The 14,163-nt window shown below is 47.4% G+C and overlaps 1 protein-coding gene across 1 annotated transcript in view; it reads left to right on the top strand.

Moving 5' to 3' along the window:
- LOC119172856 (cholinesterase) overlaps window positions 1–14,163 on the top strand; it is a 30,267-nt gene that overhangs the window by 3,358 nt on the left and 12,746 nt on the right. Inside the window, exons 2-4 of the mRNA XM_075893171.1 lie at window positions 5,339–5,510; window positions 9,966–9,986; window positions 10,778–10,860. Coding sequence (XP_075749286.1) covers window positions 5,339–5,510; window positions 9,966–9,986; window positions 10,778–10,860 — 276 coding nt within the window. The remainder of the gene's footprint in view (window positions 1–5,338; window positions 5,511–9,965; window positions 9,987–10,777; window positions 10,861–14,163) is intronic.

Here is a 14,163-nt window from a genome sequence, read left to right as displayed (position 1 = left end):
CTGGCGTCTTCTTTTTGTTTTACTTTAGAAACATCTGGCGTCGTTTCGTTTTGCTTTTAGAAAACATCTGGCGTCTTTCGTTGGTTTTTTTCATCAATAAACGGTGTTTTGAAGGAGGAGGAGGAAATAACTTTATAAAGAAAAAAACGGCAAGATGTGGAAGAATTGTCTTCTTTCCCTAGGTGGCAGCCATGAGTCCTTGAGCTCTGGCGGCATCCTCGGCTTGCCGAAGGACGTCGAGTTGCACTTCTGGGTCTGCGCTTAGCAGTGTGGTCTCTCACAGCTCTCCATTGCTGTATTTTTTATATTGCCCTGTCACTGCGGGGCAAGCCCACACTATATGATTGAGATCCGCCCTTTGATTGCAGAACTTACACAAATCTGAGTACATCTCTGGGTAGATGTAGTGAAAAGTTACCGGGTTCGGGAACGTGTTGGTTTGTAAGAGGCGCCATGCTCTCTCCTGCTGCTTGTTGAGTGAGGTATGTGCCGGGGGGAATCGGACCCTTCCTAGCCTGTAGTGTTTTATGATCTCTTCATAACTAATCATGCGGTCCCTCTCCACCCCCAGACTTCGCGCTGCGCCTGTTCGGCCGGCCAGTTCTCGATTCAGGTCATGCACGATTTCATTTCCCGGGAGGGAGGAGTGAGCACGTGCCCATACAATATGAACTACCCGCTCGTCGCAAAAGTTTGCCAGAATTCTTAGCGCTTCCGGTGAGATCCTTTCCTTGGCATAATTTTTAACAGCGGTTTTGGAGTCGCTGATCATGACTTCGGCTTTTGTGGAGGCTATTGCTAGTGCTATAGCCGCCTCCTCCACCACTTCTGCCCTATCTGTACGTACACTGCCACTGACGTTGAAATCCCTTTGAATATTTGTAGCTACGATTACCATGCTTCGGCCATTCTCGTGTTCTGCTGCATCCACATAGACCCCGTCCCGGGCGTTGCCGAACTTTTTATGTAGGCTTTTCGCCCTTTCTATCCTTCTAGCGCGGTGATGCTCAGGATGCATATTTCTAGGTAATAGAGGCATCACGATATGCCCCCTTGCCTCCGCGGAATGCCCTTTTTTACCCCATGTTGCACATTGTACGTGACGCCAATTGCGTCCAAAATATGCCTGCCCGTAGGGCTCTGGGTTAACCGATCATACTGTGCCATCGTGTGGGCCTCTATTAGCTTTGCGAGCGTGTTATGTAGCCCTAGAGTCAAGAACTTGCCATTCGACGCATTTAACGGTATACCTATTGCTTGTTTATATGTTTTCCTAATGATGCAATCAATTTTGCTCTGTTCAACTGCGTGTAGTTTAAGATATAAGGCAACGTACACGATGCGGCTGACTACAAAAGCCTGGACTAAACGATCTAAGTTGTGTTCCTTCATACCATAGTTTTTGTTGGCTATTCCCTCGATCAGCCTGCTTGTTTGGTGGACGCTGTTCTCTAATACCCTAATAGTTTCTCCATTGTGCCCATTCTCAGATATACGGAGGCCGAGAACTCGTAGGTTCGCTTCCATGGGTATTTTACTTCTCCCTGAAAAAATCGTGATGTCTGGCCTTTCCTGTATGCTTTTGCGTCCCCTACATGTGGGCCTATAAATGAGCGATTCCGACTCTTCGGGAGAACATTTTAGCCCCTTACCTTCTACATATCTCTCTACAGTGTCAACAGCTTCTTGTAATATGTTTTCAATGTCGCCGTCACTCCCACCGGTCACCCAGAGGGTGATGTCGTCTGCGTATATGCTATATCTGAGGCCCTCAATCTGGTCAAGTTTTGTGGGTAGGCCAATCATCGCCACATTAAATAACAGGGGAGACAGCACCGAACCATGTGGCGTCCCCCTACTGCCCAATTCAATCTCTCCAGACCTTGCCTTTCCTACCGCGATTCTTGCAGTGCGGTCGGATAGGAAGTCTCTCACATATGCGTAGGTGCGCTGTCCTATCCCCAGTCCCTCAAGATTCTCTAATATGGCTCTGTGTGTGATGGTATTGAAGGCCTTAGTGAGATCGAGGCCAAGTATAGCCTTAGAGCCTAAAGATCTGGTTCCCACGTCGAGTATTTGATGCTTAATCTGTAACATGATGTCTTGGGTTGATAGTTTAGGTCTGAAACCGATCATGGTATGTAGGAAGAGTCCGTTCTTCTCCATGTAGGTAGTGAGACGCGTAAGGATGACGTGCTCCATGAGTTTGCCTATACATGAAGTCAGTGAAATTGATCTAAGGTTATCCAACTGCGCTTTCTTTCCCGGCTTCGGAATCATAATGACCTGAGCAGTCTTCCATTGACGTGGAATAGTCCTACTCTCCCAACACTTATTCATGTACTCAGTGAGCGCCTTAATGGATTCGTCGTCCAAGTTTCTGAGCGTCTTATTAGTTATTTTATCAGGTCCCGGAGCAGACCTCGCGTTCAGTCGAGCGAGCTCAAATCTAACATCAGCCTCCATTATATCAGCATCGAGTATAAGGTTGTCCTGCCCCTTGTAACCGGAAAGTGGTTCTTTTGTTGCGTCTGCGAAGTACTTTTTTCGTAGCTCGTGGAAGAGCTCTTCCTCTGTTCCTCCATAGCTATGTATTACATGTTGCAGCTTATGCCTCTGTGCAGTCTTTGTACTTTGCGGGTCTACGAGACTTCGGAGAATCTTCCAAGTCTTTGACTTCTTCATTTCTCTATTCATCAAGTAACACGTGGCTTCCCACTGTTGTCGGGTCAGCCGACTTGCATGGAGCTCTATCTCCTTGTCTAATGCAGCTACCTTCTTTCTTAAATTACGATTGTATTTATGTCTTTTCCAGCGCTTTTGGATGCTAGTCCTTGCCTCCCACAGATTCAACAGTTTGCTGTCCATCTCCGCCATTCCCGCTTCTTTAGGAACAATTTTAGTGGCTTTCTTGACACTCTGTTAAAGCTTTTCTACCCATTTTTGTATATCTACTATGATATCATCCGAATCCTCCTCTCGAATCTTGCGGAAGCAGTCCCATTATACAAGAGCCAGTTTTCTGCCTTGCCTTTTTTGAGGGCCTGCGTGCACCGTTGTAACTACAAATATAGTGATCGCTGCCAAAACTCTGCTGCGTGTTTACCCATCGCGAGTCTGCTATGTTCTTCGTAAAAATTAGGTCCGGTGTTGTGTCATTACTAACGCTGTTGCCTATTCTTGTGGGTTCCTCAGGATTCGTTATCAGCGTAAGGCTCTCGTGTTGGGCGTCTGTCCATAAGTTGCGTCCCTTTATATCTCGACAGTGTATCCCAAAGCAGCGTGCGGTGCGTTAAAGTCACCGACTATGACGAGAGCCTGTCTCTCCGCTATGCTCAAGGCTTTGCGGATAAGTGGACTAAACTTGAGCTTCTGTCGGGGTGGGCTATAAATGTTAAGCACGAACAGGCTTGCCTCTTTCTTACGGGAGGGTATTATTTCTATAAGGACGTGGTCTATGCTGTGCACTCCGGTATCATGCTCTACAGCCGTGAGGTTTCCATGCACCAGCGTTGTGACAGTCGCCTTCTCACCAGAAGTACTATATGACTTGTACCCCGATAACTTTGCCGTCCCCCCGGTCTCCTGCAGAGCAATGACATCTGGCGCCTCCCTGTTTATCACGAATTGCTGCAGGTTCCCTCGTTTCCTACGGTACTCGCGGCAATTCCACTGCCAAATAATGTACTGGTTACGTGGCGTCAGTGCCGGGTAAGTCAAGGGGGAATGAGAGACAGGAGAATTCGGCTTTTAGTCAACGCGCACGCTGCGAATGTTTTATGCTTCAACAACGCACAGAAGATAAGGAAGGGTTGCTACGTTATACTCGCTGGGCGTAACCTCCTAGGTTTTAGAAAGGTTTAGCGAGCGTTGGGCCACAGTGCCATGAATACAGTGAACTAGTATATACTATGAACTCGAGGTGGTTAAAGGTGGGAAGTAGACATGAAGCGCAAGCCGTAAGAAAGTGTGCGTGTGCCACCTCTCGTTTAGTCCTTGGAATGTCCGCTGGATGGCGGTGCTTCCATATGTGGAATATATGGTGAAAAGATGCGAGATGGTGGTACTTGGAGTGTTGACTAGATTGACGAACGGACACACAGACAAATGCATGGACAGTCGCACGTATGGCTGCACGGGCGGATGGACGCATGGATGGACGTAGGGGCGGATGCATGGATGAACGCAGGGATGGTCACACGGATGGACATGCAGACGCACGAACAGATGCACGCATGGACGGGCGGATGGACGCACAGACGGTCACACAGACGGATGGACGGATGGAAGCGAGAACGAATGGACGGACGGATGCTTCGCCCCACTCTCCATCATTCACCGCGTGCATACGCTGCCATTTTTTTTCCTTTCCGGCCTCTCCCATTACTTCGTTGCTTGGGGGGGCTTTCAAAATTAAAAAGTGGATAGGTTGAAAAAAAAAACAGGAGAAAATGCCTCACTCCGGCTGCGACAAATATAGGAGAACCTATCCTTGTCAAAGGGCAGCGCCAAAAATAGATACTACAATCGAAACATCAGCTAGCTGATCTGTGGCACTTTTTTTTTCTGTTGGCTCAGCTTATCCCTCTACGTGTTTTCATCGCTCGACTACTATTTAGATTTCACCTCGATAATTGAGGATAGACTTTCGGAGAGGTGAACATACGAGCCGACAAAAGCGTTCACTGTAGGACCATGCACAAGTGCAGCGCCACAACTAAATTTCGCGCAGTTTCTCACGGAGTATACTTTATTCACTTCAAGGCCATGCGGAGATACAGAGAATGTGAGGAGGGCCAGGGTTCCCAACTGCATCACAAGTGTATTGCGGGAAAATATACGCAGTGAAACTCGCTCGACTAGGTCGGTATTTATTATTGCCACCCAAGCACTCTGTATTAGCGAAGCTGGAACGTGGGGCACGGGTCTTTGTCAGTAGTAGGGAATAATCGAAGTGTTTCCTTTTGGAGCTTTTCATTTCTCTACCACGCCATGTGATGGGTGTCTGCCTCAAACTTCGCGTTTGGTAGCGTTAGCCTAAGTGATATTAGAAACACCTAAGTGATTTTATGGGCAGACATTCATGCCGCGAGTATCACCAGTATGTATAAGAACGTGAAACCAAAAGAAAAAAATGCAAGTGCAGATAATCTATGACGTAGTAGACGATTGAAGTGGTTCGTGATACTGCGAACTCATGGGCTCACGAACCGCTATTTTTTTTCCTGCAGGTCATACATGGCTTGGGCAGTAGCTATAGCATTTATTGTAAAGTACACTGTTCTTAACAGGCGACGCAGTTAGACAGATGATGGCGTTTGCGTTCATTCTTCCGCAGGAATCTAGATACGCAAAGCTCCAATGATACGCGGAAGAAGTCACGGAAAAGCATTGACAAAGGTGTGCAAGAAGCTGGAAAGCCCCCAGAAGCGACCGATGTTACCCCCGCGGCGCTGCCTCCGTCCTCCACACTTACTGTGCAGCAGGCGCAGAAATCTGCTGCTGCCGACGTAAGGATGAATTATGGCCTTTCTGTTTCGCAGCCTGTGCGACAAAATAGAGCTACTTCTGCCCTTACTTAAATAATGCAAAATGAAATGACACAATGTCTGTTACCATTGGCACTCTTTCAGAACTTAATTGATGTAGAATATCCATAACTTGTTTTACGCTAGCAACAGTGTTCTTGTGTTTAATTTCAGACGTGCGCGCAATGCAGTTAATTTCTTCATCATCATCATCATCATCATCAGCCTGACTACGTCCACTGCAGGACAAAGGCCTCTCCCATGTTCCGCCAGTTAACCCGGTCCTGTGCTTGCTGCTGCCAATTTATACCCGCAAACTTCTTAATCTCATCTGCCCACCTAACCTTCTGTCTCCCCCTAACCCGCTTCCCTTCTCTGGGAATCCAGTCAGTTACCCTTAAAGACCAGCGGTTATCCTGTCTACGCGCTACATGCCCTGCCCATGTCCATTTCTTCTTCTTGATTTCAGCTATGATATCCTTAACCCCCGTTTGTTCCCTAATCCACTCTGCTCTCTTCTTGTCTCTTAAGGTTACACCTACCATTTTTCTTTCCATTGCTCGCTGCGTCGTCCTCAATTTAAGCTGAACCCTCTTTGTAAGTCTCCAGGTTTCTGCTCCGTAGCTAAGTACCGGCAAGATACAGCTGTTATATACCTTCCTCTTGAGGGATAGTGGCAATCTACCTGTCATAATTTGAGAGTGCTTGCCGAATGTGCTCCACCCCATTCTTATTCTTCTAGTTACTTCAATCTCGTGGTTCGGCTCTGCGGTTATTACCTGCCCTAAGTAGACATAGTCTTTTACAACTTCAAGTGCACTATTACCTATCTCGAAGCGCTGCTCCTTGCCGAGGTTGTTGTACATTACTTTCGTTTTCTGCAGATTAATTTTAAGACCCACCTTTCTGCTCTCCTTGTCTAACTCCGTAATCATGAGTTGCAATTCGTCCCCCGAGTTACTCAGCAATGCAATGTCATCGGCGAAGCGCAGGTTACTAAGGTATTCTCCATTGACTCTTATCCCTAACTGTTCCCATTCTAGGCTTCTGAAAACCTCCTGTAAGCACGCGGTAAATAGCATTGGGGAAATTGTGTCCCCCTGCCTTACACCCTTCTTGATTGGTATTCTGTTGCTTTCTTTATGAAGCACTATGGTAGCAGTTTATCCCCTGTAGATTTCTTCCAGAATGTTTATATATACTTCATCTACGCCCTGATTCCGCAGTGTTTGCATGTTAATTTCTTATCTAGTTTAAATAAGCCTGAAAATGTGCGTCAAAAAGGGCGCCATAAGAAAGCGTGTCTCGGCTCCTCGAAGCTGATGCTTTGCATGTGCCTGTATATGGCAATAATGGAAAAAGAAGGTACGGATAAAGGAGCACAAAGTAGCGCAATCAAACTTGCCTAGCAGTACAGCACAACTGAGGACACTTGCATTTTGCTGCGTATGTGGCCATCACATACGCTTCAATATTTCTGTGATCTGCTACGTTATAGGGCACTGTTTACTTTAAGATTACTTCGAAATCTCAGTTCCAGGAAACAGCGTATCAGACTGCCTTCGCAGTACAGGGTATTGTGTGCATTTGCGCATCGCTGACAGATATTGGTACTATCATCATCACCATCATGACCCTAACTACACCCACTGCGGGGCAAAGACCTCTCTCATCTTCCGCAAATCAACACAGTCTTGTGCTTTTTGGTTCCATGCTATACCTGCAAACTTCTTAATTCAATCTGCCCACCTTAGTATTTGTCACCCTCTCACGCGTTCACCTTGTCTTGGTATCCACTCAGTTACATCTTAATGACCAGCGGACTTCCTGCCTATATGCTACGTACCCAGTCCATGTCATTTTTTTTAATTTGAACTATGATATTGTTACGGAAAAGAAGAGACGCCGTAACGACGAAGCTCAGGATTAGATATATTCAAAACCAGCGGTAATGGCGTGACCGGTTCACCAGCGATCGAGCGTAGACAACTCTTCGTCTTCCTCGTCAGGCACACACGCGCGTCGCCCCCTAGAATACCAATATACATGCATGTAGCATAACCCCCGGCGGCACAAGCACCGTATCGGTGCATCTAAATGTCAACGTCACTAGGAGAGTTGTAGGGCTTCAATCGCACAACATGTACAATATCAGTAGCCTGTTGGGCACATGAAGGCGACAGGGCGACAGGACCAAGTTCATGTCCCAGGAGTAACCACACGAAGGACTCGGTATGGATTTGTGTAGCGAGTAAGCAGTTTTTCTGACAAGCCAACTTGACGGTCGGAGACCAGAGCAGGACTAAAGAACCGGGCGGAAAGTGTACGTCGCGGACTCGCGGTAGGTCCAAGCCAACGCAGTAGGTCCAAGCCAATGTGGAAGAACGGTTCTGACGGAACTCAAGTGGTTGAAGGCGTCCGGCGGGAAGTGTCGATGGTGTATTTCGGCGCTGACATTTCTCACAAGCCACAACGTATCTTCTGACTGAGTGTTCGAGCCCTGGCCAAAAGAAGCGTCGGCGTATTCGGTCATAAGTGCGTGACACATCAAGGTGACCAGCAGTCGGAAGGTCATAAAGTTCATTTGGAACTTTTGAGCGAAGGTGTTTCGGAATGACAAGCAGCAGAGCCGCTCCATCCGGCTCAAAACTTTGGCGGTATAATACACCATCGTGGAGCACGAATGAGCGATGGGTCTGACTGGAAGATGATGATTCGAGGCGTTCATTGATAGCACGCAAGGACGCATCATGGCGCTGCTCGTCACCGAAGCATGCCATTTGCGAAAGGGAAAAGACGCAAGGCTCGGTGTCAGACATAGTGTTCGACTCTTCGACCGGGTAGCGGGACAGACAGTCTGCGTCCTGATGTAGGCATCCGAACTTGTACGTCACCGTGTAGGTATACTCTTGGAGTCGCAGAGCCCAGCGCCCGAGCCGGCCAGTAGGATTCTTCAGTGACGTAAGCTAACATAGCGCATGATGGTCAGTTATCACAGAGAAATTAGTGCCATATAAATATGGGCGGAACTTTGAGACTGCCCAAACAAGAGCAAGACATTCATGCTCCGTAATAGAATAGTTGCGCTCAGCAGCTGTGAGGAGGCGGCTAGCGTAGGTGACAACTCGGTCGTGTCCCCGTTGGCGTTGGGCTAACACGGCTCCGATTTTGTGACCACTAGCATCGGTTCAAACTTCCGTTGGAGCGAATGGGTCAAAGTGGGTGGAGTCGTCAGTAGCGTGATTAGGTGAGAAAAAGCAGCAGCTTGGTCGGTACCCCACGTAAATGTGACGTATTTCTTCGGAAGCTCTGTGAGAGGTCGAGCGATGGTTCCGAAATCTTTCACAAACCTTCTAAAATAGGAGCAAGGTCCTACAAAACTCCGGACGTTTTTGGCTGACTGGGGTACAGGAAAACTGGTAACTGCACAAATTTTCTCGGGGTCCGGCTGCACACTAGAGGCGTAGACAAGGTGGCCCAACACTGTAATTAGCCGGCGTCCGAAGCGGCACTTCGACGAGTTCAATTGAAGGCCTGCAGTGCGGAATATGTCGAGAATAGCTGACAAACGCCGAAGGTGGGTCTCAAATGTTGGGGAATATACAACGACATCGTCAAGATAACAAAGACATGTTGACCATTTGAACCCTTGTAGGAGAGTGTCTATCATGCGCTCGAACGTGGCTGGGGCGTTGCATAGCACAAACAGCATAACCTTGAACTGATATAGGCCATCTGGAGTTACAAATGCAGTCTTCTCTTGGTCTTTTTCGTCGACAGTATTCTTCCAGTAGCCGGAACGTAGGACTATGGTAGAAAAGTATCGGGCGCCGTGGAGACAATCGAGAGCGTCATCAATGCGGGGCAAAGGGTAAACGTCGTTTTTCGTGATTCTATTCAGATGACGGTAACCCACGTGCGCAGAAGCGCCATGTGCCATCTTTCTTTTTAACGAGCACAACGGGGGACGCCCAAGGGCTCGAAGAGGGTTCAATAATTCCATTGGCTAACATCTTGGTGACATCCTGGCATCCTTAACCCGTTTGCATTTGACTCACTGTGCTCTCCCCTGTCTCTTTGGGTTTCGCCTACCATTTTTTCTTTTCATCACTTACTGCATCGTCCTCAACTCTCTCCGTAAGCCTCCAAGCTCCATAGGTATACAGGTAAGCATTGGTAATATTCAGCTGTTACATACCTTCTGTTAAGCGATAGTAGTAGACTAGCGTTCATGATTTGGGATATTCCCAAATGCGCACCATACCATCCTTAATCTATTGTTTACTTAACTCTCGTAGTTCGGCTCCACGGTTGCTTCTGTTCTAAGAAGCAGACATGTTTCCTTTCAACTTACAATGTCTCGCCACCTATTGCAAAGCGCTGTTCTCTGCTGGGACTGTTGCATATTACTTGAGTTTTATGCACATTAATTTTCAGACGTACCCTTCTGCTTTTCAGGTCAGTTCAGTAATGTCATCAATGCCATCAATCAATCTCATCAGTGAGTCGCAGGTTACTGAGATGGTCTCCATATATCTTATCCCTAACTCTGACCTATCTAGGGACCAGAAAACCTCCCGTGAACATGAGGAGAATAGCATTTAGGAGACCGTGTCTCCATGCTTTACACCCTTCAATATTGGGATTCTTTAACTTTTTTCATGGATTACTATGGTAGCTATGGATATACTGTAGACTTCTTCCAGTATGTTTATATAGGCTTCGTCTATGCCCCGATTTCACAGTGCCTGCCTGACTGCTCATATCTCGGCCGAATAAAGTGCCTTCTCGTAATCTATGAAGTGTATGTATATTGGTTGGTTGTATTTCATGCATTTCTCTATCACCTGATTGATAGTTTGTATATGGCTGATTCTTGAGTAACCTGTAGGCAATCCTGCTTGGTCCTTTGGTTGACTGATGTATAATGTTGTCTTCATTCTATTAGCTATTGTTTTTGAGAATTTCTCGTACACAACATATAGTAAGCGATAGCCCTTTACCTTTTCAAGCCTCTGCCTCCCCTTGTCACTTTATGAAAACATTAAAAGTTATTCTATCCCGCACTCAGCGCTCGGGTGATATTGTTCAAAATTGCTAGGGTGTACCTATTTGCCTACTACCGGGACTTGTTAATGCTGGTTAATTATAGATAATGGCGTAGAGTATTATTGGCTGAATGATTGCTAAGAACAACACTGCCTTCGTTTAATCCTAACCCAATAAATGGCTCGGCCTTCAACATGCAGCATCCTACGCCAGCGCGAGGAGGCCCTTCTGCGGCACAATATGGCGGTGCTGCACCGGTCGTCAACGAAAGAAAACCAGGCAGGTGAGCCAGCTAAAAGCATAGGCATGCGCACAGCGGGCCAAGTTGACCCTCCACACCACCTTTCCAGTGCATGAGAGAAGGTGAAAGTTGTTTGGGTTAAGAGTGAGTTAGAAAAAGAAGGCTATTTCTGCCTCCCGTCGTGGGCGCATGGCTCAGCGTCTCTGGGATCGAAGAATGGGAAGTAAATATTACAGGAAGAAGAGAAGATAAATAGGAGCGAGATGCGTGTTAAGGTAGTGTTTGTCAGAGCAGACAGGGGCACGAAGGCCAATCGTGCGGCTACGGAACGGTGAGGTCTGCAGGAACCGCAAACTCGAGGAAAGCTCGCAGGGCCTGTATCTTCTACCATGCGGGAAAATGGAAGCCTTAGGCAGTTGTCAGAGAGAGACCGAGCAGGCAACAGTGGTTCGCCATCACGCGTCGTTCGGCAGCCAGAGCAAGGCAAGATAGAGTAATGTGCTCCAGTCTTTCTTTGTCGCCACATCTGTTGCACGAAGGCTATGGGCAGTAACCCATGGAGTACATGCGTTCCGCCGGCTAGACGATGCCTGTACCAGTGCATACGCTTCGCACTGGGAGCAGATTGTGAGGCATTGATTGAGAGTAGCTTGGGAAGAGATGCGAAGCCCTTTGTAACTGATGAGACCTACCATGACCCGTCTTGTTTTGCAAGGTCCGCTAAAAAAAGTCATAACCACCACAAGGACGAGGCACTAAATTCGTCAGCAACAAGCTGGAATGCTATGCGAAGAAAGGCTGGTGGCTCATTCGACCTGTTGTAACTAGACAAAGCCCTGGCGTATGTTCATGGCTTCAATGTAAAATCAGAGATAAGAACACAGCACATATAAGGCTATGAGCACTCTGCTAATCCCTGTCAAGTTATGGCACGCGCGACCACGGCCAATCACTACTGGGCGGTCAAAGTACGCTGTTGCTGCCACAGCTGCGAGGCCACCGCCTTCCCGCTGAGACCTCTCCGTGCGCGTCTTTCAGTGAGAGTGCCGACCGGAACGTTTCGCCTCTTTTATTAGCTGCGATCATCAGGTTTTCTCGAACGTTTTCTCTCGTACATGAACACACACCACGCGAGAGGATGATGCCGATTTTGACTTCATGTACAGAACCTCATGAAGGCTGATGGTAACGGCGAAAGTGCGCGTGGATCTAGATATAATTGGTTTTATAACGAATCTCGGAGCCCTTTTCTTTATGTCATCCCCAATCAAAAATATTTTGGGTGCAATATGGAGAATACATTTATGCGCATGAGGGATTTATAGCCCTCACAAAGCGTAAGCTGCAGGCAGCGTACGTGTTCAGAAAAAAAAGTGCCTAATGATTGAAAGAAGTGTGTTTAGAAAAAGGGATTAGCGATCTAGAGTATTCGGAACTCTAGAAACTCTACTATAGGAGAGCTGAAAACCATACCGTGGGCCTTCCATTTGATGAGCAGCAGCCTTTATAACCATAGACAACATAGGAAAAATTAATGTCACAGAAGTCAATAGCATTTCACCAGAACATTTTCTTCTTAGACTTACAATAAAGATGATTACAAAACACACTTGATTTACATGAAAATGGATATGAGATTACGGGGATAGAACATATACATTCGAGGGTTCACAAAAACACAGCCACACAAAATGTGTCCGAAAAGGACAACTACACATATTAATATTGCACGGTAAACAAGAGGAACAAATGAAACATGAATATGTACATTTCGCATATTTACATGTTGGCATGTCATTTCTGTCATCGCATCGACACATCTACCAATACCAGGCTGGCCGAAAGACAAGTTTAACTCGTCCGTCATAGACCGACACAAAAGGGCAAGACCAGTGTCGAAGGAATTCATCTTCACCGAGGGAGAAGAGCTCCTCCGACAAAACAGACAGCAGCTCCGAATGCAATTGCTCTAGGATCAGAAAAAGCGCGAGGCGGCGGTGGCCGACTGCAGTCACCTCGCAGCGGTTGTGCCAGAGGCAGAAAGAACCAGCAACAATGAGAAGACAAGTGCAGCGGCCTCGAGAACAACGCCCAAAAACAAACGAAGCGAGTTACTCTTAGGCAGCGAAATCCAGCATGTACGGCTCTCGAAAACACACGAGCAATAACACAATGTCTCAGAAAATGCTGATTTGTTTCCCGAAGAGAGCAGTTTGGGCATGTTGCTGACTGGACCATTCTTCACCTTTCGAGGCGGTCGAGGGTGGGAAGCACACCCCATCCCAGGCACCACATGAAGTCTCGGAGGTGTCTATGCAGAAAAGAAACTGTTAACGTGCTCTAAGACACCCGACTAGAGCGAGTACGGCGGGCTGGGGGAACCAGCGGAAGCAACAAAGCAGTAGTGGTCTCAACTATATGGTTGTTGAACACATATATGCCAGGACAGGTCGACTGGACATGGCGAGAAAATGCAACAGTTGTTGCATAAAAAATTTGCAGATCCCACGTATACAGGAATCGATGATATGCGAAGCACGAATGAAGAAAGTTGATGTCACTCTAAAATCAGCACAATGTCACGAGGTTGAGGTAAAAGATTCCGTACATGACTTCCATGTCATGATTACCATGTTTGGATGTGTCCTTTACCTTATCCATCTATTCACGTCACGTGATACCAAATTTAGTATATGTGGAGTTAGCGAAACGGCCGCAAGCACGCTATGAGCGTGGTATGTTGTCATTTTCTTAAATGACACGCTTGTCAGCATTATCATATTTGCACCAGTATTATATTGCGTCATTCATTGACGTCACGTAACACCAAATTTTGTATATGAGGAGTTAGCAGAACGGCCACGAGTGCATCATGGAAGGCCCATTACACTCCAATGTAGCGTTGATGCGCGCGCACACTGCGCGTAGAGACGCTACGTTGGCAAAACGCGAGCACTCTACAGTCTGACGCCAGGCGCGACCGGCGCGACCAGCGTCCGTCGGCATGGCCTGCCCGCAACCAGTGTGAAATTCGACGTGCTGCACTTCGCGCCGATGCGTTACCCCGACAGCACTGCGTCTCCATTTTTTCATGACGAAGGGACACCGGACGAGTTGAAACACTCATGCGTCAAAGCAACGCAGTGCGGCGCGCGCCTGCGAGTAAATGGCAAGACCGGCGCCTGGCTTGTCAACGCCGGCATGACGCGACGAAATGAACGCCGGCGAGCACGTGCACCACGTCACGTCGAAATGTATTGGCGCCTCGATTGTGGCAGGTAGTCATGTTCTCATATGACACGTATCTTATGATTATCATGTTTGCACCAGTCACATACCTTTGTG

The sequence above is a fragment of the Rhipicephalus microplus genome, chromosome 4, assembly GCF_043290135.1.
Source record: "Rhipicephalus microplus isolate Deutch F79 chromosome 4, USDA_Rmic, whole genome shotgun sequence".
Lineage (NCBI taxonomy): Eukaryota > Metazoa > Arthropoda > Arachnida > Ixodida > Ixodidae > Rhipicephalus > Rhipicephalus microplus.
Note: the sequence above shows the minus strand (reverse complement) of the source record. Positions and strands in the feature narration are given on the sequence as shown.